We start from the raw sequence: 23,435 nt of genomic DNA on the forward strand, positions 1-23,435 counted from the left end.
AGGTCTCCATCAAAAGTTTGATAAGCCATCGCTGGTAGAGGACCAACGAACAACTGAGCTGTGCAGACTCCATTCTCTAAACTAGTCTATAGCGTGGGCAGATCTGCACGAGTAAATTCAGACAACTCTCCACGGACCATGAGGCCCTTTCCTTTCCCCCAGCCTCCCACCCTGTGGCCTTCGCTTAAGCTCCCAGCCTGGAGCAGCCAGCGTTTCCCCTGGGCAGGTTCCTCCCCCAGCTCCTGAATCCTTCCCTGACTGCCACATGTACCCTTGATTTCTAACTCCTAGATCGTCCACCACTGGGTTACATACTCAGAGGACAAGACACTACTAGTTCGCTGTCTCCCTTTTACCTAGTTCAGTTCGTGCAATCGGAGAAACTCACGCATTTCTCTAAAGAATGTGGTCTTCATTCAGGAAAGGCCCCCACGGGGGTGTCCAGGCTGGACCTGTGGGCTCGAAGTGGCTCGGGGGCTGCAGGGCCGTCTCACGGCGTTACCGATGCTCAGAGAGCCCCCTCCCACGAGGCCAGGCTGAGAAGGGCACCGGGCCCCAGCTGCTGAGGGGCGGGACGTGGGGAGGAGGCTTTCATCGTCTCCGGCGCGGGCCCGGGCACCCGATCCGGCTGTCCGACTCCAGGCCGGGGCTGCAGCGGCCGCCGTCCCGCCCGGGGGCGCCAAGCCCGGCCGGGCCGGGCTCCGGCCTCCCCCTGCCGCGTGGGCCCGCGCTGTGACCCGGAAGCGCTCCGGAAGCGGTTCCGGAGTCAGCGCCGGCAGGATGGCGGCGGACACGCAGGTGAGGCAGGCAGCTGCGGGGCCAATGCGGCCAGAGGGCGGGCGCGGACGGCGGCCGTGGGGCCGGGCCGCTCGTGCCCCTGGCCTAGGGACACCGGGGGGCTGCGGCTGCGGAGGGCGCGGCCCCGGGGCTGCGGAGGGCCGGCCCCTCACGGCTCCGACTCCGGCCCGGCCCGGGCGGCACAGCCCGACCCTGGGCTGGAGGAGTCCGGGGCTCCGGCCTCAGCTTGGGCATCTGGAGCCCCGAGGGGCCCGCCCGACCCCGGGGTTGCAGAACCTCACCTCCTGGAGTCCCTGCTCCATTTCTCCGAAGCCTTCCGGTAATGAGCTGGGCCAATGCCAACTCTTCCCTAAACTTTACATTCGGCAGATGTTTCTCGAGCACCTACTATGTGTAGGGACTTCTGGCATAGTCTTTGGATTTATACAGTTGTGAGTTTGAGTCCTAGCTCGTCGATTCCTGAGACGCTGGGCAAGTTACTTAACCCGGCCAAGTCTCAGTCTTCATCTGTAAAATGAGGTTAAAATAATACTTATCCCGTAGGGTTGTTGTGAGGATTCAGTGAGATAAAGTAGGGATCCGTATATGTTGGTTATTATTAGGTCCAGAGTTAGATAAAAGAACTGTCACTACCCAGGAAGACTCTTGTCATCCTTGAGTGTTATCACCTGTGGGTACCTTGTGGTTCAGAGAAGGGCTTGGGAAAACTTTTCCCTCCACTCCTTCCTCGTTTGTAGCTGTGAGTGTTTTAGGGTGAAAAGGCAATATTATGGGAAAAAGAAATAGGTGTCTAAAGGACAGCTTGGCTCACTTGGGTCTCCAGGGTGAGGAGATTAGTTGATTTTGATTTGGAGGCCCTGAGGCCAGAGAGTGACCACTTAACCTAAACATTCAAAAGCCGTGTATTCGAGTTTCCTGTTACCAAGGGGTCAGTAATTTGTTTCAAGTTGTGTTGTATTGAATCCTGGAAAGAAGAGTTTAGTCTGTTGGGTATATCGAAAAGGGTTGGTGGAATCCATGCTGACTTTTAAGATTAATATTCAAATGCAAAAAAGTCTCTAGAGCTGTGTGGTTCAATGTGGTAGCCACTAGCCACCTGGCTATTTAATAGCCAAATGGCTACTTAAGTTAGTTAAAATAACATGAAATTAAAAATTCAGTCCTTCAGTTGCATTAGTCGCATTTCAGTGCACAGGTTGCCAACTCGCGGCCAGTGGCTGCTGTATTGGACAGTGCAGAAGAGTGTTTCCAGGGGCCAGCCCCGTGCCATAGTGGTTAAGTTCGCGTGTTCTGCTCCAGCAGCCCAGGGTTCGTGGTTCGGATCATGGGTGTGGACCTACACACTGCTCATCAAGCCATGCTGTGGTGGCATCTCACTTACAAAATAGAGGGAGATTGGCACAGATATTAGTTAGCTCAGGGACACTCTTCCTCAAAAAAAAAAAAAAAAAAAGAAGAGCGTTTCCATTACCCTAGAAAGTTCTGTTGGACAATGCTGCTCTAGAGAGAAACCTGTGGACTTTAAGGTTGTTTGCCTCTGATCTCACCCACAAATGCCTTCTCTGAAGGATCTTAGTGTGCTCTTCCTTGGTTTTGTCCTGACAGGGTCTCAAGTGGGTAACGTTCATTTTCTGATTAAGAAAAAGAAGAGCCTTGAACCAGAAAAGCTCTTTCATCTTTGTGAGAGAAACTAGTCAGGAATTTAATATTATTGTGGAAAGACAGCTATGTGGAAATTCTAGGTAAAGGGTAGATTGTCTACATGCGTCTATTTTTGCTATCTCCTTAAACCTCGCTAAAACTAGTAAAGGGTTTAAAAAAAATAATCCCACAGGCATTGGGAGAATGGGGAGCAGACAATAGCAGCAAATTTTTGGAAGCTAGAAAGTGAAGAGTGGGAAAGGATTTAGCTGACCCAAGGAAAATGAATCCTAAGCCAGTAGTTAGGAAAGCTGAGAACCAACCTGATTTACATTGCGGAATCTCTGACATTTGGGAATTGATGGTATCAGCTAAATTCTGGAAGTGAGGGGCTAAGTTAGGAGGATTGGTTGAAAGCCATTTTTTCAGGTGCAGACCGATCTCTAGCTTTCTTTCTTCACCTTGGCAAAAGACTGGAAGTTTTCTCTCTGGAGAGTGTAAAACAGGATAATTGTGAGGACCAGCATAGGATGTCCAATAGCTGAGGAAATCATCAACAAAATAATTCAAGAAACTTTCCCTGAATTAAAGGATGTGTTGCCAGACCAAAAATGCTCAGCACGATGGATGAAAATAGACTCACAACAAAGCACATTAGCATGACGTTTTAGAACCCTGGACACAAAGAGAAGATGCTACCTAGAAGCTTCCAGGGGAAAAAGTCAGGTCTCATACAAAAGATCAAGAAGCACGGTAGCCTTGGACTTCACAACAACACTGAAAGCTAGAACTCAGTGGAAAAATGTCTTCGGTATTCTGAAGGAAAATGATTTCAACCTAGAATTCTGAAGCCAGGCAGGCTTAAATCACGTATGAGGCTAGAACAGTTTCAGATTTGCAAGGACTTCACAAAATGGAGGCTGTGCTTCACCCAAACACAAGGAAGAGTGCATTTTCAGGGTGATAAACCACATCCCAGCTGTACAGGCTCACCTGCCAAGTTGGGGCAGGTCAGAAAGCTCTGGGAGAGACTTTTTCAGGACGTTGGAATTCAGTAGAACAGCTGATCTGCCTAAATGTATTGGGATTTAGACAAGTGGCAAAAAGTTTGGGGTTGAGTTATTAATTAGAACAGATAAGGCAAACTGAGGTGAGGTGGGAAAAGCAAGGATTAACTCCAGGTTAATAAAAAAGTTGTGCAGAATAGTAAACGTAGTTTATTAAATGGAAGTTGAATACCGTTTGCATATAAGCGCTGACTACTGAGCTAGCCCGTATTATGAAACTGAGGAATTATATTGGGGGAATGGGGAGGGTGTGTAGTGGGGTTGGAGAAGGAAAGAACTATGGTAGAAAAGCAATAAAACTGAAAAATCAAGAAGTAGCAGCACAAGCAAGTTATTTAGAGATACGGAGATAAATACCAAAATAATCAGCCAGAATTGGTGAAAGAGGTTGTCCTTGGGGACTGAGGACTAGGGACTGGTTTTTATAGTAAACCTCCCAGAACTCTTCAACTTTGACTCTTTAATTACATGCATGTATGACTATAAAAACAAAAGGCAATATTGAAACCATCATTTATGTAGAAGATAGACTTTTGGGCATGAGTATATTCAATGCCAATAGAATTATAGCGGGGCTTTAAGTGTAAGGAAAACTCAGCATTATGTGGTTTCTCTATGCGCCCTTGAATCTTTTTCTAGTAAAGCCTTTCTGTGAAACACCCTGGCACCAGTGTGTTAGTTACTTGGGTCTTATTACGCCCTGCTCTACTGCTCGTGTATCCATGACCTGCCCATCTTGTAGCTTGTAAAATATTGCTCAGGAGCAGATTTTCAGGACTATTTGCAAAGTGGCCCCCTCTCTGGGTCTTATGCTTATATCTCTGTGTGGGGGCATGCAGCTGTGGTAACATCGATGGTGGTTGAAAGCTAAGGACTTGTTAGCATCAGTTTATAGACCTATTGGTTTCAGGTTTAGTTTCAAAAATGCAGCTGCTGTGGCTCTCAACTCCAGTAGAGCAATGGCTTCCCCTCTTGGAGTCCGTTCCTTCATCACCTGTAGAAAGGGGGTGCTGATGCCTACCTCAGAGGCTTGTTGGTAGTAGTAGCTGACTTGGTGCTCAGGATGAGAGTAAATGCTCTATATACACTATCTCATTTAATCTCCGTAGCAGTTTTGTGAGGTAGGTGCTATTATCTGCATTGTATAGAAGATCAAGGTGATGACGTAATTTGACTGAGTTTCCACAGCTGGTAAGAGGCAGAGCTTGGATTCAGTCTCTTAGCCTTTCACCCTTTAGGTGAAATATCCTTTGCTCCTCTAATGACTTGCCAGGATACTGACAGTTCCCTCATGGGAGGTTTACGTGAGATAATATAAAGGGAACATGCCCAGCACATAGTATGCCCTCACTAGATTTTGCATAATTCTGAAAGGATATTTTTCTGTCCTGAGGTTTTTGCCTTTTGCCTTGCCTCTTTTTATCCAAGTTGAAGTAAGGTATATTGACTAGTTGACAATGTCTGGAAACAATTTGGATTGTCCTACCTGGGGCGGGAGGAGTGGAGTGCTGCTACTGCCATCTAGTGGGTGAAGGCCAGGAACGCTGCTCAAAATCCTGTGATGTATAAGGACAGCCCCCCAAACAGAGAGTTATCCAGCCCAAATGTCAGTGGGTGGAGGTTGAGAAAGGCTGGGTGAGAGAGATCTTCACTGAATTCTGCACCCCCATCCCCAACACGTGCACACACACACTCATTGTTTTCTAGTCTGGTGAAATTTTCTCTGTGGGTTTGGTCTTCACAGGTTTCCGAGACACTAAAGCGTTTTGCAGGGAAGGTGACAACAGCCAGTGTGAAGGAACGGAGAGAAATCCTCAGTGAACTGGGGAAATGTGTTGCTGGAAAAGGTATTTATTTTCCGTCCATATGGCCTAGAGACGATTCCATTTCAAAGTAAATTGTGTTCTCTGTTTAGAACTATGGTCTTTTCCCCTCGCAGCAACTTCTGCCGTCACTTTCTGTGTTTGCTTGTTATAATGTGCGTTGAAATGGTTGGGTTGGTGGAGAGTTTATCCATTTAGGTGGCAAAGCTTTTCACGGTTTTAACCATTTTGATTGGAAATACATATTTCTAAAAGATACCAACAATCATCCTTAAGTAATTTACCAGATGCAAAAAACATTTTCCTTATGACTTGAGGCACCATTTTTCCCAATCTGTGTTCCATGGAAGTGAGCAAGATGGTAATAGGTGATTGACCAGTAAAGGATTCCAAGATCAAGTAAGTTGGGGAGATGTCACATTTTTTAATGCCCTCTGGGAGATTCACAGCATATTCCAGGAAGGTGTTTTAACTTTATTAAGCTTTCTTTAATCCAGTGTTCTTCTTGAACCTCTTTTTTGCTGAAAACCTGTTCAGGGTCTGGAGAACACTTTTTGGGAAATGTTGAGCACATGTAGTTATCCTGATTCTGTACCATAACCCAGGGCTATCTCTACCACCTATGGAGTGTATAAGCCTAGTTTGCCTTCATCCAATAAATCCTAATTAGTTTCTGAGTTTCCTTTTGGTATGTTTTTACCATACAGCATTAGTTCTCAAAGTGTGGTCCCTAGATCAGCAGCTTCAGCATCATCTCAGAACTTGTTGGAGATGCAAGTTCTCATCTCCACCCCAGAAACTCAGATCCAGAGCCCTGGGGGTGGAGCCCAGCATCTGTGTTTCACAAGCCCTCCAGGTGATTCCTGGGTTTGCTCAGGTTTGAGAAGCATGGCTGTATAGAGTTGGGTGCCCCTTCTCTCAGCTTTCCCCTCTGTTTAGTTAGGAGCCTACTTCCTACCGCTCTTTCACCCGAGTTCTCCTTTGCCACTTCTGATCTGCTGTCGCCCGGTAACATACCCAAGCTCATTAAAGGTGTGTGTAAATTAAGTAAGTTGCCATTTGTGAGCTTCTAAGAGATTCTCCTGTGTATTCAGGCTTTAGTGTATGCGTTTTATGGCACCTTCAAAAGTCTTTCTGGTCACTTCTCAACAAGGTTCTAGTTACAAAAGGCTGCCATGTGGCAAGATACTAGCTGTCCACACCTTCTGAACCAGGATGGTTGACCCTCCCTACTAAATAACTGCTGAATACTACACTTCCGCCCCCATTTTATGGAGTAAGGAGTTCAGTGTGTATGGGTGAAGTTTATAAACTACTCAGGGCCTTTTCAGGGTGATTGTACTCTTCAATCACCCTGAAATTCTACAGTTCAGGGTGAATTATATTTGTAAAGTGTTCAGTAACCTTTGATGTATAAGTTGATTGTGGGAAGTTAACTTCCCCTTGCATGAAATCATTAGTTCTCAATTTTCTAATGTTCTGAGTCTGAGCAGGAACCATGGCATAGTGGTAATTATCCTGGCCTCTCCTGTTCTTAGGGTAGCAGATAACCAAGTGAGCTAACTAAAGGTGGGGGAAGGATATTTTCAACCAGGCTGAAGAGTTGGAGACTTTCTCAGAGCTGTCTAACCCTGGATGCAGTTGGTCAGCATGGCTCAGCCCAGCCTGGGCTTGAGGTCTCTGAGGCCTCTCTGTTGTTCTCCTTAATCCTGCCTTCATGTGCTTGGACCCTGAGACTCGCTGCTGCGTCATCTCCTGCCCCTGATCTTTCCAGGCACAGGCCTGTAGTGCGGCAGTCAGTGATGAGGGGCTTGGGCTGTGGGGTCAGACGGACTCTGCATTCTAGCCATGGCTCTGCCACTTACAGGCTGTGTCACCTGGTTCAAGTTATTTAACCTGTCTGAGCCTGTCTCCTTGCTTTGAGCATAGAGATGGCAGTAGGGCCTCCCTCACAGGGTTACTTTGAGGAGTAAATGAGAACATGTATGGACAGTGCTTAACACAGTGCCTGGCTGTGATAAGCCACAATCTTAGCCACAGCTATTTCTGGCCCGCATCACTCTTTTTCTCAGTTACTGAAATAGCCCCAAATCCAATGGACCAATATAGTGTTCAGGGCCCTGGGGTACTGGGTCCCTGCACCTCCTTCACTTGCCCCCTGTCATTTGGGTGCCCGAAGTGTGAGGTACTGTGTGAACCCTCTGAGGGCCTCCTGCTCTCGGTGCCTCCCACGTTAGTCTGTCTTATACCACAGCCTACATTTCCCCCTACTCAGACCCTTCTCCCTCTTGTCTGCATGCTTCAGTCTGGCATGCAGGACCTGTCACAGGTTGGTTTTCCATTATTGAGCTTTATTGTTCAACTGAAGTTTCTCTTTCACTTGGCTGGCCTGTTTGCTTTCCTGTGCCTCTGTTTCTTGGTCTTAAAATGTGCTCAATCACAGTACCCACCTTATAGGGATTAAATGAGTTAATGTATGTGAAATGCTTAGAGCAGGGCCTGGCGCTTTGTGAGCACTAGCTAAGTGTTGGGTGTTTTTATTCATCCTCCTCCCCTTCCTCCTCAGGGGTCCTGAATATGCATTATGTATTCTTACTCCTGTACTTTGGCTCATGTTAATGCCACTCAGCATGTAGTTCTCTCTCTTTCCATTTTTCCATAGCCTACTAATCTATTGGACTAAGCTTCTGTGTCCTTAAAACCTTTAGAAACAGGGCCTGCCCGGTGGCATAGCGGTTAAGTGCGCCACTCCGCTTCGGCGGCCTGGGGTTCACAGGTTCAGATCCCGGGCCCGCACAGATGCACCGCTTGTCGAGCCATGCTGTGGCGGCGTCCCATATAAAGTAGAGGAAGATGGGCACAGATGTTAGCCCAGGGCCAATCTTCCTCAGCAAAAAGAGGAGGATTGGTGACGGATATTAGCTCAGGGCTAATCTTCCTCACAAAAAAAACAAAAACATAAAAAAAAAAACAAAAAAATCCTTTAGAAACCACTCCAGTTACAGGTGTTCTTCCCTTTTCTGATCTCTTATAGTCCTTTAATTTTGTACTATTTTTAAAAACCGTTTATTGGGATATACATAAAGTACACATATAAACGAACAGCCCACTGAATTATCACAAACTAAACACATCCATGTAACCAGCGCCCAGATCAGGAAGCAGAAGAGTCCCAGCACTCTAGCACCCCCATTCCAGAGCATGTTAAGTTTGGGGCCGCTTGTATTTCCTTAGTTTCATTTGTTTAACAAATGTCCACCTGAGAGCCTTTCTGTACCAGATGTTTTCCTAGAGTCCTATTTTGTTATTGCTTTATCCTCTTGGGAATTCTCTCTCAAGTGAACAGGGAGTATCCAGGGGGCAGAGATCATGTCTGGCAGAATGCCTGGCTCAAGCAGATGCTCCTGAAGTAGTTTTTATTGACTAATCTCTGTGTAATCTTTGGTTTCAGATCTGCCAGAGGGAGCAGTGAAAGGGCTCTGCAAATTATTCTGCTTGACTCTGCATCGATACAGGTGAATCCCAGACAAGGGCCCAGTGTCCAGAGCACTTTGTGCAGGGAGGTAGTATAGGGTAGTGGTAAGAGCCCAGGCACTGGAACCAGACTGCCTGGGTCCAAATCTGGGCTCTGTCACGTCCTAGCTGGTGGATCCTGGGCAAGTTACTTAACCTCTCTGTGCCTCAATTGCCTCATCTGCAGAATGGGGATGATGCTGTTATCTACCTCACAGGTGGTGGTTAGTAAGTGTAAGGTTCCTGAAACAGTGCCTGCCATGTCATGAGTGCTCAATATGGATGCTGTCATCAGTCATGCATGTAAAAGCACTTAGCCTAGTTTGAGGCCCATAGTAAATGCTCCATAAATGTAGGGATTGCCCTTACAGCCTTAATGGCTCATTTGCCCTTATTAACTACTTCCAGAACTCTGGGAGGAGGTAGATTTATCTAGTTATTTCATAACCCCATCAGCTATGGTCACTGGAATACAGTGTAATCCAATTTTCCTAAGAAAGACCAGCGCTTGGCCTAAGCTGCCCTGCCCCTTCCCTGTGTCCGTGTGTCCACCTTTCTCCTTCATTCCTCTCCCTAGAGATGCAGCCTCCCGCAGGGCCCTGCAGGCAGCCATCCAGCAGTTGGCTGAGGCCCAGCCAGAAGCTACTGCTAAGAACCTCCTGCACTCTCTGCAGTCTTCAGGCATTGGCTCCAAAGCAGGTGTCCCCAGGTAAGAGGTAAAGGGGTTGGTGGAGTCCTACTCGGGACTGAGTGCCGATGAGCTGTGTTGAGCAGGTGTGAGCTTGCCTGTCCCTTTCCCCTTTGCAGCTCTGAATGACACCGGCGGTCTGCTTTCTGAGTGGAGGGAGAAGCCAGGGTGGCAGGCTTAGTGGAGAAACCACTTTGCTGAGGAATGGTGTTAGGAAACCAGTCTAAGCAAGGCTGTTTTGAGGGGAAGCCAGATGCCCACCAAGCAGTGAACAGGAGAAACCCTCTTTTTGTTTTTATAGTTGTGAGTGCTAAGAGATGGCAGTCTGGCCGATGAGGCCTGTACTCCTTGTCCTGAATTGTTACAGATGATTTGTGGGGAACTGGTTTCAAGTTCTGCCCCGTTTTAGGTCAGGAGAGGGTCCTACATACCAGGCAGGGCTTTGCAGTGAGCATTTATGCTCAAGATGGAGGCTGCTGCTCTGCACTCACCCCTCCCCTCCCCTCCCCTCCCCTCTCCTCCCCTCCCCTCTCCTCCCCTCCCCTCTCCTCCCCTCCCCTCCCCTCCCCTCTCCTCCCCTCCCCTCTGCAGTAAGAGCAGCGGCTCGGCCGCCTTGCTGGCCCTGTCCTGGACCTGCCTACTGGTGCGCATTGTCTTTCCCTTGAGAGCCAAGCGGCAAGGAGACATCTGGAACAAACTGGTAGGTTCCCTGGGTCTTTGGAGTAGTAACGGTCAGCTGTCTGCACAGAGTTGGGGCATGTTTAAGCACCTTCTCTGGCCAGTGCTCTTCTTGGTGCCAGGTGACAAGGTGCTTTCAATTGTCCCAAGGTGTGTGACTTTGATGGATGGGCATGAGTGCAACGTAATAACATTCATCTGTTTATCAAATATATATGGTTGGGAGGTTCTTTTGAATGTCTAGATATGCTTAGTGGAGGGCAAGAGGAATGGTCTTATGGTTTAGTGAAAAGGAGTCTGAGGATGTTAGTATGAATCTGATTATTCGCCATGAGATTTGGCTGAGTACTTACCTTCTGAGCCTGTTTCCTCATCTATAAAATGGGAAAAAGTACCACCCACCCCATTCACCACCACCCACCCCTCAAAATTCACCTTCATTGTCGTGAAGATGGACTCAGACCAGATGTGAAAGGACTGTAGAAACTTACAGAGGGCTGTGCATGTAAATGAAGAGTGTATTGAAAACCATGAGCACCTCTCCCCGAAGCAGCAGCTAATAAGACATTGATGGCCTCATCCCTGGGAGCTCATCCAGCACACTTCTGGGATGACCCTGGAACGGCCATCCGTGATTAACTGAACGATAAGAACACTGAAACCTCATAGGTAGTGGATATGCTGGAATTGGACCCGCTTCAGAATGTGGGTTTCATTGTTACCAGAAGGCCTTCTTATAAGATGGTTCATCATGGGCTCCCTCATTGGCTTCTCTTCAATGAATTCTTATAACCATTATCCAAGATAAGTTACTATGCTTGTGGGTTAGTGAGTGGGAGGGGTCAACCCTGGAGTGTTGTGTTTACGGGACAGAATGTGTCAGGAGCTTGAGACCATGTTTATTTTTTCTGTATCTTGAATCTAGGTTTTTCCTTTGCTTGTTGCTAATGTCGACCATACTCGTAGGTTTGTGGTTCATTTAGTTGCTCAAGTATTTGTTGAGGGCCTCCTCCATACAGCGTGCTGTTCTAGGACTGGAGGCTAAAGCAGAGAACAAGACAGAGGAACTTGCTCTCAAAGAGCTCACGCTCTCATGAAGATAGATAACAAAGTGGTGCACAAATAAATGATAGGATGTAAAGTTATGCTGCAGAAAAGTGTGTAGGAGGATAGAGAGAATGCAGTGAAGAGTGATGGTGGGAGGAAGGCCTCTCAAAGGAGATATCATTTGAGCAGGATATGAAAGAACAAACCATGCCCAGATTAAGGATTGGAACATTCCAGGAAGAGGGAATAGCAATATAGTTCTGAATGTGATATCACCAAGCTTAAAAAGCTATTTTAATTAAAGAAATAAACAGTTTAAAATTCAATAGGTATAGAAGGATATACTAGTTTCCCTCTCACCCCTGTCCCTCGCCACCTAGATCCCCCTCTATTACTACTTCCTTATGTGTGTAGATGTCTTCTCTGTATATATGACTAATAGGTTTTCTTGTACAAATGATAGTGTACCGTACATACTTTTTTCTTTCATCTTTTTTCTTTAACTAGACTTAAAATTTGTTCCAGAGTGGTATATAGTTTCTCACTCTTAATGACTATTTACTAATCCTTTGAGTGGATGTGCCACAGTATATATAACTGGTCCCCTGTTGATGGCCATTTATGTTGTTTACCATCTTTTATTATTTTTTTAATATATATATTATTTTAAAATAGCTTTGTGTTTTTTTTTTTTTGAGGAAGATTGGCCCTGAGCGAACGTCTGTTGCCCATCTGTCTCTTTTTTTCCTTTTTTTCTCCCCAAAGGCCCAGTAGATAGTTGTATGTCATAGTTGTACATCTTTCTAGTTGCTCTATGTGGGAGGCCGCATCAGCATGGCTTGATGAGTGGTGTGTAGGTCCACGCCCAGGATCCGAACCCACGAATCCCAGGCCGCTGAAGAGGAGTGCGTGAACTTAACCACTATACCACCAGGCCGGCCCCTACAATCATTTATTATTATAGAAAATGTTGCAATGAATAACCTTGTATACATATGCCATTCTGTACACATGCAGATGGAATTCAGCAGACTTCTTAAGCATGCCCTTTTTCTCAGGGTGGCTATTCGCACTCCTCACCAGTGACCTTGGGTGTTTGTGGCCATAAAGTCTCGGAGGTTTTTCAATTGAGCGCCTGTTATGTGCTTCACTCTGGGTTGGATAGTGAGCTCCACACAGGCCGAGACCATCATATTGGTCTTTGCGTCTGTATCCACGGTGCCCAGCATAGTGCCTGCCATTTCATTTAGTCAGTGTTCAGTAAGTATTTGTGGAGTTAATGAAGGAAAAGTCAAGGCAGATAAAGAAATACATGATGCAGGTTCGTTGTCCTCTTCCTACATGGCACTTACCTTGCTGGAATTGTATATTCATTTGTGTGTTTGTTTGATATCTTTTTCTCTCTGGACTATAAAGTGCATGAAAACAGGGCTCTATCTGTCTTGGTCCTCATATGTCTTCATTGTCTGACTCATAGTAGGTGCTCAGTAAATGTTTATTAACAAAATGCATGAGTGAACAGATGTAATTCAACGACAGGGCTAAGTGTGGAGGCTGGAGGGAAGAGGATCTGTCTGGAGTTGAGTGGGAGAGGCCTAGTGGAGGTGAACCCAGGTTCTGACGGGCCTGATGAAGGTCTTGGGCAGGCTTGGAGGATCCCGGGACCTCCACTACCATTTCACCTCCTGACCTGAGCCTGTCCCGGTCCTGGCAGGTGGAGGTGCAGTGCCTGCTCCTGCTGGAGGTGCTAGGCGGCTCCCACAAGCATGCTGTGGATGGTGCTGTGAAGAAGCTCACCAAGCTATGGAAAGAGGTAATGGGAGGCTGCAGGGGGTGGTGGGCGTTGCTTCTTCCATGCCACCCCCCATGCCGTCTGATACACCTGCTTTACACTTTCCTCTTCAGAACCCCGGGCTGGTGGAACAGTATTTGTCAGCCATTCTCAGCCTAGAACCCAACCAGAACTATGCAGCCATGCTGGGGCTGCTGGTGCAGTTCTGCACGAGCCACAAGGAGATGGACGTGGTCAACCAGCACAAGGCAAGTAGACTCACTGGAGGGAAGGAGGGGGAACTGGTTTTGGCCTGGTGGCCCCAGCTGCTGGTCTCATCTGAAGCTTGCTGGTTTTCTCACATGAGGCCCTGGCCTTTCACCATGGTAATGAACCTTGAGGAGTTAGACAGTTTTCCCTCCAGCTCTGACATGGGGTGAATCCTGCCATAGTTACCAGTGTGATAGTCTGCCTGTTCATGCCGTGATTTATTCTCCCACAGTTGAGCAGCTGCCATGTGCCAAGCACTGTGCCAGGTGCTGGGGACGCAGCAGTGAGCAAGGAAGCTGTGTTCCCTCCCCCGGCGGAACTGAGTCTGAGAAGGAGTCTGCCCTTAGACAGATAGTCATCTAATTAACTAAAACTGTGATAAGCACTTCAAGGGAAAAATATAAGAAGCTGTGATACTCTGTAATGGGGGACCTGACTTAGGCTGTGGGTCGGGGAACACATTGCTATTGAAGGATTTTCAAGGGTGAATAGGCCTTAGCAAGGTCAAGGGGTGAGGGAAAGCATTGTGGGCAGAGAAAGCAGCCTGCAGGAAGGAGCGTTGAAGAGGTGATGGGGTGGAGTAGCACGAGTAGGTTAGAGAGGTGTGAGATACAGCCAGCCGAGTAGCAGGCAGGCCTATGAGCCACGCCAAGGATTTTGGACTTGATCCCAGGAGCGAGGAAAAAACTGTGGAAGGTATTTAAATGGGGAATGGCGTGATCAATGGGACCTCTGTGCATGACACCATGAAATTTGGGGCACTGGTTTGTGTTTTTAGAGGCACTCCCACAAGAGGGGTCTTAGGCCAGTGATGAGATACCTCAGAACGTCAGGGTGTAACCAGGTGCTTGCATTCTCTAGAGCGCCCTGCTGGACTTTTATATGAAGAACATCCTGATGAGCAAAGTCAAGCCTCAGAAGTATCTATTGGTGAGTGAGAGGTGGCCCTTACTGACCTGGACAAGCTAAATCCCATTTTCAGTTCTCCGATTCAGAACTGTCCTTTATTCTTGGTCTGTTCCTGGAGGGGCTGGGTGCCTGACTCCTTTCTCTTTGTAGGATAACTGTGCCCCTCTGCTCCGATACATGTCCCACTCGGAATTTAAGGATCTGATACTGCCCACCATCCAGAAGTCTTTACTGAGGAGTCCAGAGAATGTTGTTGAAAGTAGGTTGCTGCCAAACAGGACGATGGGAGGGAGACAAGTTGCCTGATAAGCTGCATGCCTGGTACTTGGCAGCAGGAAGCATTGTAGGGGATGGGTGAGGTATTCACTGTTTACCTCAGTGGGACCTTAGGAGAGAGATCAGGGACCCTTTTGAGAATATGTTGAAAGTCATGGCCCTTTTGCTAGAAGAATGCACAAAAGTATATCTGCTTAGAATACTGCGTACAGTTTTAAAGGTCCAAGAAGCTTCTGGAGACCATTCAGGTTAAGATCGTCTTCTCTAGACAGTTTGAACTTGGTGTGGAAGTGGCACTGGAAACCATAGGATATGAGAGTTGAGTCTCTGTCCTGTTACTCTTGGTCAAAGGTGTAGGTGGAATGTTGGAGGGGCGATATTTTGCTGATTGGGATGGGGCACTCTACGTCTTTACATCAGAGCTTTGGGGTAAAGACGTGACCATTCGTGTGACCGTATAGAGATGGAGAGTGGTTGCTTCTGTGTGGCTAGACAGTAGGCCTGATGGCCTTGGCTGGGGAGTAGGGCAAAAATGGGCATTACGCCTGAGGCTGACATGGTCGGTGCTTTCTGTCCCCCTAGCCATCTCCAGTCTGCTGGCATCAGTGACTCTCGACCTCAGCCAGTATGCCCTGGACATCGTGAAAGGACTGTCTGGTGAGTACCCCGACACCTCTACAGCCCCTAGAATGGCACCTTGGGTTTTGGTTGTACTTGAGCCAATTATTATAGAAAGAGGGGTAGGAGACAGCTCAGGTTAGAAATGAGGCTTTAACCTAAACTACATTTCTTTCCTGAGATCCTTTATAATGAAAACATAGAGCTGGGATTGAAGAGTAGGAATGGAAGAGACATGGAAAAGGCAAACATGAAAGCCTGGATGTTCAGCTCTTGGCAGCCTCTGAGCCACAGCTCTCTGTGCGTCCAGGTCAGTTGAAATCCAACAGTCCCCGCCTGATGGATGAAGCCGTGCTGGCACTGCGGAACCTGGCCCGCCAATGCAGTGACTCTTCAGCAATGGAAGCCCTGACCAGGCACCTGTTTGCCATCCTCGGAGGTGAGCAAGCCTTCTTGGCTGTGGGGATGGCTGAGGGGTGGCCCCCAGCATTCGTGGACACTGGGACCTGACAGGGACTTGGTGCTCCGAGTCTGCTCATGGCAAGGCTGTGTGAAGGCAGTAGAATGTGAAAGTGTGAAGTAAACAGAAGCACGTGCAGGGCAGTGTAGATGGGGGCGATCTCAGTTTCATTTTTTTTGTGTGTGAGGAAGATCAGCCCTGAGCTGACATCTGCGAATCTTCCTCTTTTTGCTGAGGAAGACTGGTCCTGGGCTAACATCCATGCCCATCTTCCTCCACTTTATATGGGACGCCGCCACAGCATGACTTGGCAAGTGGTGCGTCAGTGCGTGCCCGGGATCCGAACTGGCAAACCCCGGGCCACCACAGTGGAGCACGTGCTCTTAACTGCTTGCGCCACTGGGCCGCCCCTCAGTTTCATTTTTTTTAAGTATGTACATTATTGTTTGCAGAGAGGAAAAAATTAGAGGGAAATACACCAAAATATTAATAATGTCTTTGAGTAGTGGGAACATGGGTGATTTTTAAATATTTATTTTTATATTTTTTCTGTTTCTTAAATTTTCTGTAAGAGCATATTACTTTTTCAGGGGAAAAAAAGCTAGTAAATGTTGTTTTAGACCCAGCTTCTCAACAGAAAGGCTATTTATGGAATCAGAAGCTATATCTTGATGTCACACACATGACCACATTATTCACCCCCTTGGGAATGTGGCAGATGTGAATTTTGTATCTCTGCTGTCTCTCCTCTCAGGCTCAGAGGGAAAACTAACTATTGTAGCCCAGAAGATCAGCGTCCTCTCAGGTACAGAATTTCTCCACGGTAGTAGGAAGTGTGGTAGTAGATGAGGTGTAACGTTAACTGTTAGGTAAGGCGAGTCCTTCTTTGGATCTTGACTCCTCTGCCAATCTTGGACATCCCAGCCTGGCTCCCAGGACTCTGCTGCCTGCCTGCTTGGCAAGCAGGACCTGTTCAAGTCTAGCGGGAGGCCTGGCTTCTGTAGAAGGCAGGACTTTTGGAGGAGGGGTAGAGGGAGGTCAGTGATGGCTAGAGGAGAGGCATGGCTGCTGGGGAGGTGGGCAGTGGCGGGAAGACTCAACGTGTTGGTGGTTTTATGCTGATGAGGGACTGAGCAGGGGATCCCCTGCTTTCCAGGGATTGGGAGTGTCAGTCATCACGTGGTATCTGGGCCTTCCAGTCAAGTCCTGAATGGGACCGTAGCAGAGCTGTTCATCCCATTCCTCCAGCAAGAAGGTAATTGTGTGCAGCATGGTGAGAATGCCATCTAGACCCATCCTTGACCCTGGTTTTCATAGTCAGAGCCTCCCATGAACCCCTTCTGAAGGCACACCTCCCCCGAAGCATTGCTGCTTCCTCTCTCTCATACTCCTGGTTGCTTTCGTGCGCTGCTGGCAGGGATTTGACGCGCATCTAAGAAGTCAACTGACTGGACTTCTGCTTCTTGTCTTAGTTCACGAAGTCACCTTGGTGCACGCTGTCTCTGTCCTGGCTCTTTGGTGTAACCGGTTCACCACGGAAGTGCCCAAGAAGCTCACTGAGTGGTTCAAGAAAGCCTTCAGCCTTAAAACCTCCACCTCTGCAGTGAGGCACGCCTACCTGCAGTGCATGTTGGCCTGCTTCCGAGGTGAGAGCCTCCCCCGCGGAGGTGACCGAGTCTTCAGGGCATGATCACCATTCTGGGCTTTCTCTTTTGGTTTAGCTTATTTTGCATCATTTTCTCCTGAGTCTCTGGGAGCGTTGGGCTTAGTCATCCATAAAGCCCAGAATCAGTGTCCAACTTCACAGCAAATTCTGCCTTCTCCCCCTCGTCAGAACTTCAAAGTAGAAAGCTTATTCAGAGAGGACCCGGAACCAGAACCTGCCGCTACATTACCTGAGATCATGGAGAAAAGATTCTGATAGGACAGATTTAAAAGGACTAACTTCATATAAACTTTGTGCTGGACCTGTTAAAAACAACCACTGCCCTCGGTTCAGTGCCAGCAAACCTACTGTCATTTGGACATCGGCATCCACCTCTTCCCGGGCAGAGCTAGGGGAAACTTTCAAATCTGTATAGGAGCTTGATCTCCAAGGTGCAAATCTCTAACATTGATTTCCACCTCCAAAATAGGCTTGTATTTCTTTAAAAAAAAAACGTTTAAACTTTTTTTTTTTTTTTTGGGAGGAACATCAGTCCTGAGCTAACATCTGATGCCAATCTTCCTCTTTTTGCCCAGGAAGATTGGCTCCTGGGCTAATATCTGTGTCCATCTTCCTTTACTTTCTATCGGATGCCGCCACAGCATGGCTTGACAAGTGGTGCATCGGTGCGCACCCAGGATCTGAACCTGTGAACCCTGGGCCGCTGAAGCAGAGCACTCACACTTAACTGCTGCGCCACCGGGCTGGCCCCAAAAAAGTTTAAACTTTTGATGGCTGTGTTTAAAGAAATGTCTAGGAGATGACACAGCTGCCTTTAGAGAGGGGACACCATTCTGTATGGTTCCTGTATTCATATATCAGTTTGCAGTTTTGCTGCGTTGATCAACCTTGATTTTAAATTGAGTTCTAGATAGTTGAGACTTGGTTTAACCCAGTCTCTGCAACTTGAGCTAGTTCTACTTGATGCCTTTAAAATAAACATGATATAAAATAAACTTTTAAAATAAACATTTCTAGGGGCCAGCCCGGTGGCGCAAGCAGTTAAGTGCGCGTGCTCTGCTGTGGTGGCCCGGGGTTCGCCAGTTCAGATCCCGGGCATGCCCTGATGCACTGCTTGTCAACCCATGCTGTGGCGGCATCCCGTATAAAGTGGAGGAAGATGGGCATGGATGTTAGCCCAGGGCCAGTCTTCCTCAGCAAAAAGAGAAGGATTGGCAGATGTTAGCTCAGGGCTGATCTTCCTCAGGAAAAAAAAAAAAAAAACATTTCTTGAATTCAAATCCATGACATCATCCAAAAGAAAAACTGGTTTCATTGTGAAATCTTCTGATATGCCAGTTCAGTAGTTAAGAAAACATGGGTTTAGCTATAGTTTTAATAGGTTTCTGCATTTTTTTTAAATGGGTTTCGTAGTTCATGGGTCAGCAGATTGGTTCTGGTTTTGAAATTTGGGTCCGGAGGTCATCTGGAATGGGGGAAGAACCCCAGATAGTAATTGGTAGGCTCGAGGTTGGCCCTGGTTCTCCCTCAACCAGCTGTGTGGTCTTGGGCAACTCATTTAACCTCTCTTGGTCTGTTTCCTTATCCATAAAAATGAATAGCTGGACTATTGGGTTAGTAAGGATCCTTCTAGCTCTAACTTTATGGCTGTAGAATTTGATTTAAGCCTCAGATTCTAATTCCACTTCTTTGAGATATTTGACAAGGTAATTGAAGGGTTTTAGTCAGCCAGTTCAGACCTGGGTGGGTAACTCCTTTCTTGAGTAATCTTGTTATCCCTGAGGATCAAGGCCTTCTGTAAGGTTCTGGCCCTTTCTCCACAGGTGACACACTGTTGCAGGCCCTGGACTTACTGCCCTTGCTCGTCCAGACAGTGGAGAAGGCAGCCTCCCAAAGCACTCAGGTTCCCATAGTCACCGAAGGAGTCGCTGCAGCCTTGCTGCTCTTGAAGCTTTCGGTGGCTGATTCACAGGCTGGTAAGAGTCCAGAGATGTCTGGGCTGGTAGCAGACAGGAGCCTCTTTCAGAGTCCTTGGGAGGAGTGTCTTGATGTTTAGAATTTTACAGGTTCAACTTGGCCACTTACTGCATTGGGTCAGCCACAGGGCTGCTTGTCATCTGCAGGGATGAGCCTCAGGTTGCACTGAGCAATGGGAATGCAGTCAGGGGACCCTGTCACTGTCCTCCATCATCCTGTTGCTCCAGTGCTCTGGGATCAGGGCCTGTAGGTAATGCCCAGACTGACATGGGTTTAGTAATGGGATGTTTTTTAAAATTGGTTACACAGTTATAGAGTACAGAATTCAAAAGGTACAAAAAGATATAACGTGAAAAGCTTCCCCTTAGCCAGCCTGTCTTCCAGCCACTTAGTTCCCCTCCCCGGGCAGTATTATCAGTTTCATGTCCAGGGATAGTCAGTGCATCTTCGTCCAAACATGCTGGGTAATGTACTATATAGGCCATGTTATATACTGAACATAACTTGGGAAAGATTCCAAATCAGTACAACAAAAAGAGCTTTCTCATTCTTTTTTGTGACTACGTGGTGTTCATGCTTTCTTTAGTCCACCTCATACTCTGCATGCAGACATACCTGAACTTATTCCTGTGGTTAGAAATGGAGTCCAGCTCCTTTCCTGTTGTGTGCCATCTCTGTATATGCTGGGACACTGGCTGGATGTCAGGAAAGGCTTCATGACGGAGGGAGCATTTGAACTAGGGTCCTGAAGGCTAGGAAGGATTTCACTATCTGGAAGGGAATGGCCCAGTGTGAGTTCAAACCAGCCCCAGTCAGAGAAGGGCAGGGAAAGCACCTGGTGTGAACCTAAAGTATTTTAGCCTGGCACCTGGACTAGGGAATTTCAGATGGGAGGCAGCTCGCCTGCCATCCCAGAGACAGCAGAGAACCACCGAAGGTTTTCGTATAGGCGATGATACTAGAAGGATGGTTAGGTCTCAGAATGGGGGTGGCCAGAGGGCATAGGAATGACCCATCCCTGCTGGCAGATCACCCCTGCCTGCTGTATCAGAGGGTCTGTCAGCAAAGCCAGCCTCACAGCTTCGGGTTGAGGGGACCAGCCCTGGTGGACATGGTGAGCTGTGTTGCAGAGTAATCTTTCGATTCTTGCAGAGGCCAAACTGAGCAATTTCTGGCAACTGATTGTGGATGAGAAGAAGCAGATTTTCACTTCTGAGAAATTCCTGCTCATGGCTTCAGAGGATGGTGAGTTACTCTCCCCTTAGTTGAGCGCGAGGTCGGGGCCGAGTCTCTCTGCCAGGTCTTCAGGGGGGACCCTTCCCCAGTTACCTGTTGTCTTGATCAGTCAGCTTTGCAAAAACCTGAACCAGGGTGATCTGGCCCACAGCTTGACTGTCATGGGAATGAATTTATTCCTGCGGGGCGTGTATAAGGCTAGGGAAATGAGGGGAAGTGGGAGATTTGTGGAGACAGAGCACTAATGGTTGTGGAGCTGTGATATTAGGTGTAATTATAGCTGATTGGGTAATTGGTGCTGTCTCGGAGGTTTTCTTTTATTAAGAGGCAGCTGAGAAGCTCTGGTGGAGTGTGCCTGGCTCCACTCCCCTGCCAGGAGACACAAAAACTACTGGTTTCTTTCCTGGCAGAGAAGGAACAGTTGATCTTTAAATGTATGTTTAAAATTCTAGGTTGCCTTAGGGGTGTCTGCTGCTAATTGGTGATTTGAAAAGTCTTTTTGACTCACAAATCACAACATCCTATTAATGATCTGCAACTGTTAGTCACTTTCTGATTTTTTAAAAAAAACCTAGCTGGTTTTTTGTGTAGAAAATACATTCACATAATTCAAAAATAAAAGATCCAAGAGAGTCTACACTGAAAATTATACCCTTGCTTTGATCTCTGGCCACCCACTGTCCCTGGCCGTGGAGAACCAATTTTACCAGCTTCTTGTGTATCCTTGATGTTTTATATTTATGCCAACAAATATCTTTATGTGTTAGTTCTCTACCTTTTTTACGCAAACGGTAGCGTGCCTGCTGTACACGTTGTGCTGTCTGCAGTTGGGAATCATTCCGCGTCAGTATATAATGAGTGTCTTCGTTCTTTTTTAGAACTGCGTAGTAATTTTTAATTAATTAAAAGAAAGTGAATACTTTTCCTTATTTCAAAATACATGTGTGTATAGTTAGCCAAAAGAAGGAACTTCAAATGAGCTGTAATTTCACATCTAGTGATAATCACATTTACATTTTGATGTTCATTTTCCGATTTTCTCCAGTTCTTTCTGGATATGTTCTCTATTTTAAAAACACGTCTGCTGTTTCTCTCTACTCCTAGCCCTGTGCACCGTGTTGCATCTGACAGAGAGACTTTTCCTCGACCACCCTCAGAGACTCACAGGCACCAAAGTGCAGTACGTGAGGCTCGCTTACCTTTGCTCTTGGGCCAAATGAGGCAAACCCTGTCAGGATCCTGAGAACGGGTGGTGTGTGTGGGGGGTGGGAGGGCTGACTGTGGAGAGCCCTGCACCTGGCCTTCCCCCAGGACGGTCTGTCCCTGCTTACAGGCAGTACCACCGGGCTCTGGTGGCGGTGCTCCTGAGTCGCACCTGGCACGTGCGCAAGCAGGCCCAGCAGACAGTTAAGAAGCTGCTGTCGTCTCTCGGGGGCTTTAAGTTGGCGTACGGACTCCTGGAGGAGCTGAAGACTGTCCTCAGTTCTCACAAGGTGAGGGCATCTGGGCTCCAGAACTGGGGATCTCAGACCTACTTCCTGACCCTGCTTGTGCCATGGGGTGTTGGCTGGGCCGCTCTTGGGCTCTTCTTGCTCACTCACACTCTGTGTGATGCCAGAATCTTCTCTCCCCTTGAGCTCCAGTAACATCTTGTTTCGTATAATTCCTTTTCCTTTTCATAGACCCTTTTCTTTCTTCCCATGCCTTGACATGTAGTGCAACCTTTTTATCCCTGAGTAATGGAATAACACTTTGTTTTTAAAGCACTTTATGACTTTTAAAGCATTTTCTACCCCTTCTCCCTTTTGCTTTTTCACAATGCCTTTAAAAGGCTGACAGGCTTACTACCCTTATTTTATATGAATTGTCCAGGGTTCCAGCAGCTGAAATGACTTGCACAGGGTCTCCCGGCCAGTGGGTGGTGGAACTGGGAGTAGACTCTAATGACCTGGGTCCTGTTTCAGTGCTCTTTGTGCCCCATTTCCCTGCTTCCCTCCCTCCCTAGTCCTGCTTGAGGGATGTGGGCCAGTGACAGACTAGTGGTCTTCGGCTGGGTCTCCTGGACCGGTTTCTCTTGCCTTCTTTTCCCCTATGGGCTTTTTAGGTGCGAAGTCACAGGTGCTTCCTCCTTACAGGCACATCTTACAGCCTGCGAGTCCCAATGCAGGGAGCTGGGTATCGGTTTCCACTCCAGCGGGGCCCCTGAGAAGAACATGAATAAGAGGCAGCTGTGTCCATGTGGGCCAGGCCTGCACAGGGCTCTGAGCAGTGGGGGCGCATGTGTTGTCTCCACGCAGGTGCTGCCCTTAGAGGCTCTGGTGACTGATGCTGGGGAGGTGACTGAGGCGGGCAAGGCCTATGTGCCTCCACGGGTCCTGCAGGAGGCTCTGTGTGTCATCTCCGGGGTGCCTGGGCTGGAGGGTGACATCATCAACACCGAACAGCTGGCCCAGGAGATGCTGATCATCTCCCACCACCCATCTTTAGGTCTGTGGTTGGAGTGGGTGTGCAAGGGGTTGGGGGACTCTGTCTTAAGAGCAGGCTGGGCAGAAAGCCTCAAAGAGCTCCCCTCCGCTTCAGTGGCAGTGCAGTCTGGACTCTGGCCAGCACTTCTCGCTAGGATGAAGATTGATCCTGAAGCCTTCATCACCAGGCACCTGGATCAGATCATTCCCAGGATCACTACACAGAGTCCCTTGAACCAGGTGATTGTTACATGAGCTAGTTCTGGCCTCAGGTCAGAGTGTGGGAAGGGAGGATTCAAAGAAACAGGTGAAGGTATGATGAAATGTGGGCTTAGACCCTTGGGTTGCAACTGACAGAAAATGCAAGCTGGTTTGAGCACAAAAGGCGACTTGCTGCCTCATCTAACTGCTAAGTCTCAAGATATGACTGGCTCCAGGTGCTGCTGGCTGCAGGGACTCAGATGTTGTCCTCAGGACGTTGTGGGTGGTGTCTCTCTTGTTCTCTGTCCATCTGTCTGTCTCATCCACCTAT

The 23,435-nt window shown here is 47.7% G+C and overlaps 1 protein-coding gene across 1 annotated transcript in view; it reads left to right on the forward strand.

Annotated features, from left to right (window-relative positions):
• Window positions 1–740: 740 nt before the first annotated feature.
• GCN1 (GCN1 activator of EIF2AK4) overlaps window positions 741–23,435 on the forward strand; it is a 57,357-nt gene continuing 34,662 nt past the window's right edge. Inside the window, exons 1-20 of the mRNA XM_004429921.3 lie at window positions 741–798; window positions 5,251–5,353; window positions 8,781–8,844; window positions 9,420–9,551; window positions 10,122–10,230; window positions 12,970–13,068; window positions 13,161–13,295; window positions 14,158–14,226; window positions 14,356–14,464; window positions 15,064–15,138; window positions 15,410–15,538; window positions 16,314–16,364; window positions 16,716–16,814; window positions 17,032–17,205; window positions 19,049–19,201; window positions 20,355–20,447; window positions 21,543–21,618; window positions 21,772–21,931; window positions 22,736–22,925; window positions 23,019–23,143. Coding sequence (XP_004429978.1) covers window positions 781–798; window positions 5,251–5,353; window positions 8,781–8,844; window positions 9,420–9,551; window positions 10,122–10,230; window positions 12,970–13,068; window positions 13,161–13,295; window positions 14,158–14,226; window positions 14,356–14,464; window positions 15,064–15,138; window positions 15,410–15,538; window positions 16,314–16,364; window positions 16,716–16,814; window positions 17,032–17,205; window positions 19,049–19,201; window positions 20,355–20,447; window positions 21,543–21,618; window positions 21,772–21,931; window positions 22,736–22,925; window positions 23,019–23,143 — 2,163 coding nt within the window. The 5' untranslated portion in view covers window positions 741–780. The remainder of the gene's footprint in view (window positions 799–5,250; window positions 5,354–8,780; window positions 8,845–9,419; window positions 9,552–10,121; window positions 10,231–12,969; window positions 13,069–13,160; window positions 13,296–14,157; window positions 14,227–14,355; window positions 14,465–15,063; window positions 15,139–15,409; window positions 15,539–16,313; window positions 16,365–16,715; window positions 16,815–17,031; window positions 17,206–19,048; window positions 19,202–20,354; window positions 20,448–21,542; window positions 21,619–21,771; window positions 21,932–22,735; window positions 22,926–23,018; window positions 23,144–23,435) is intronic.

Source organism: Ceratotherium simum, chromosome 35 (assembly GCF_057802395.1).
Source record: "Ceratotherium simum simum isolate JZ-2026a chromosome 35, ASM5780239v1, whole genome shotgun sequence".
Classification (NCBI taxonomy): Eukaryota; Metazoa; Chordata; class Mammalia; order Perissodactyla; family Rhinocerotidae; genus Ceratotherium; species Ceratotherium simum.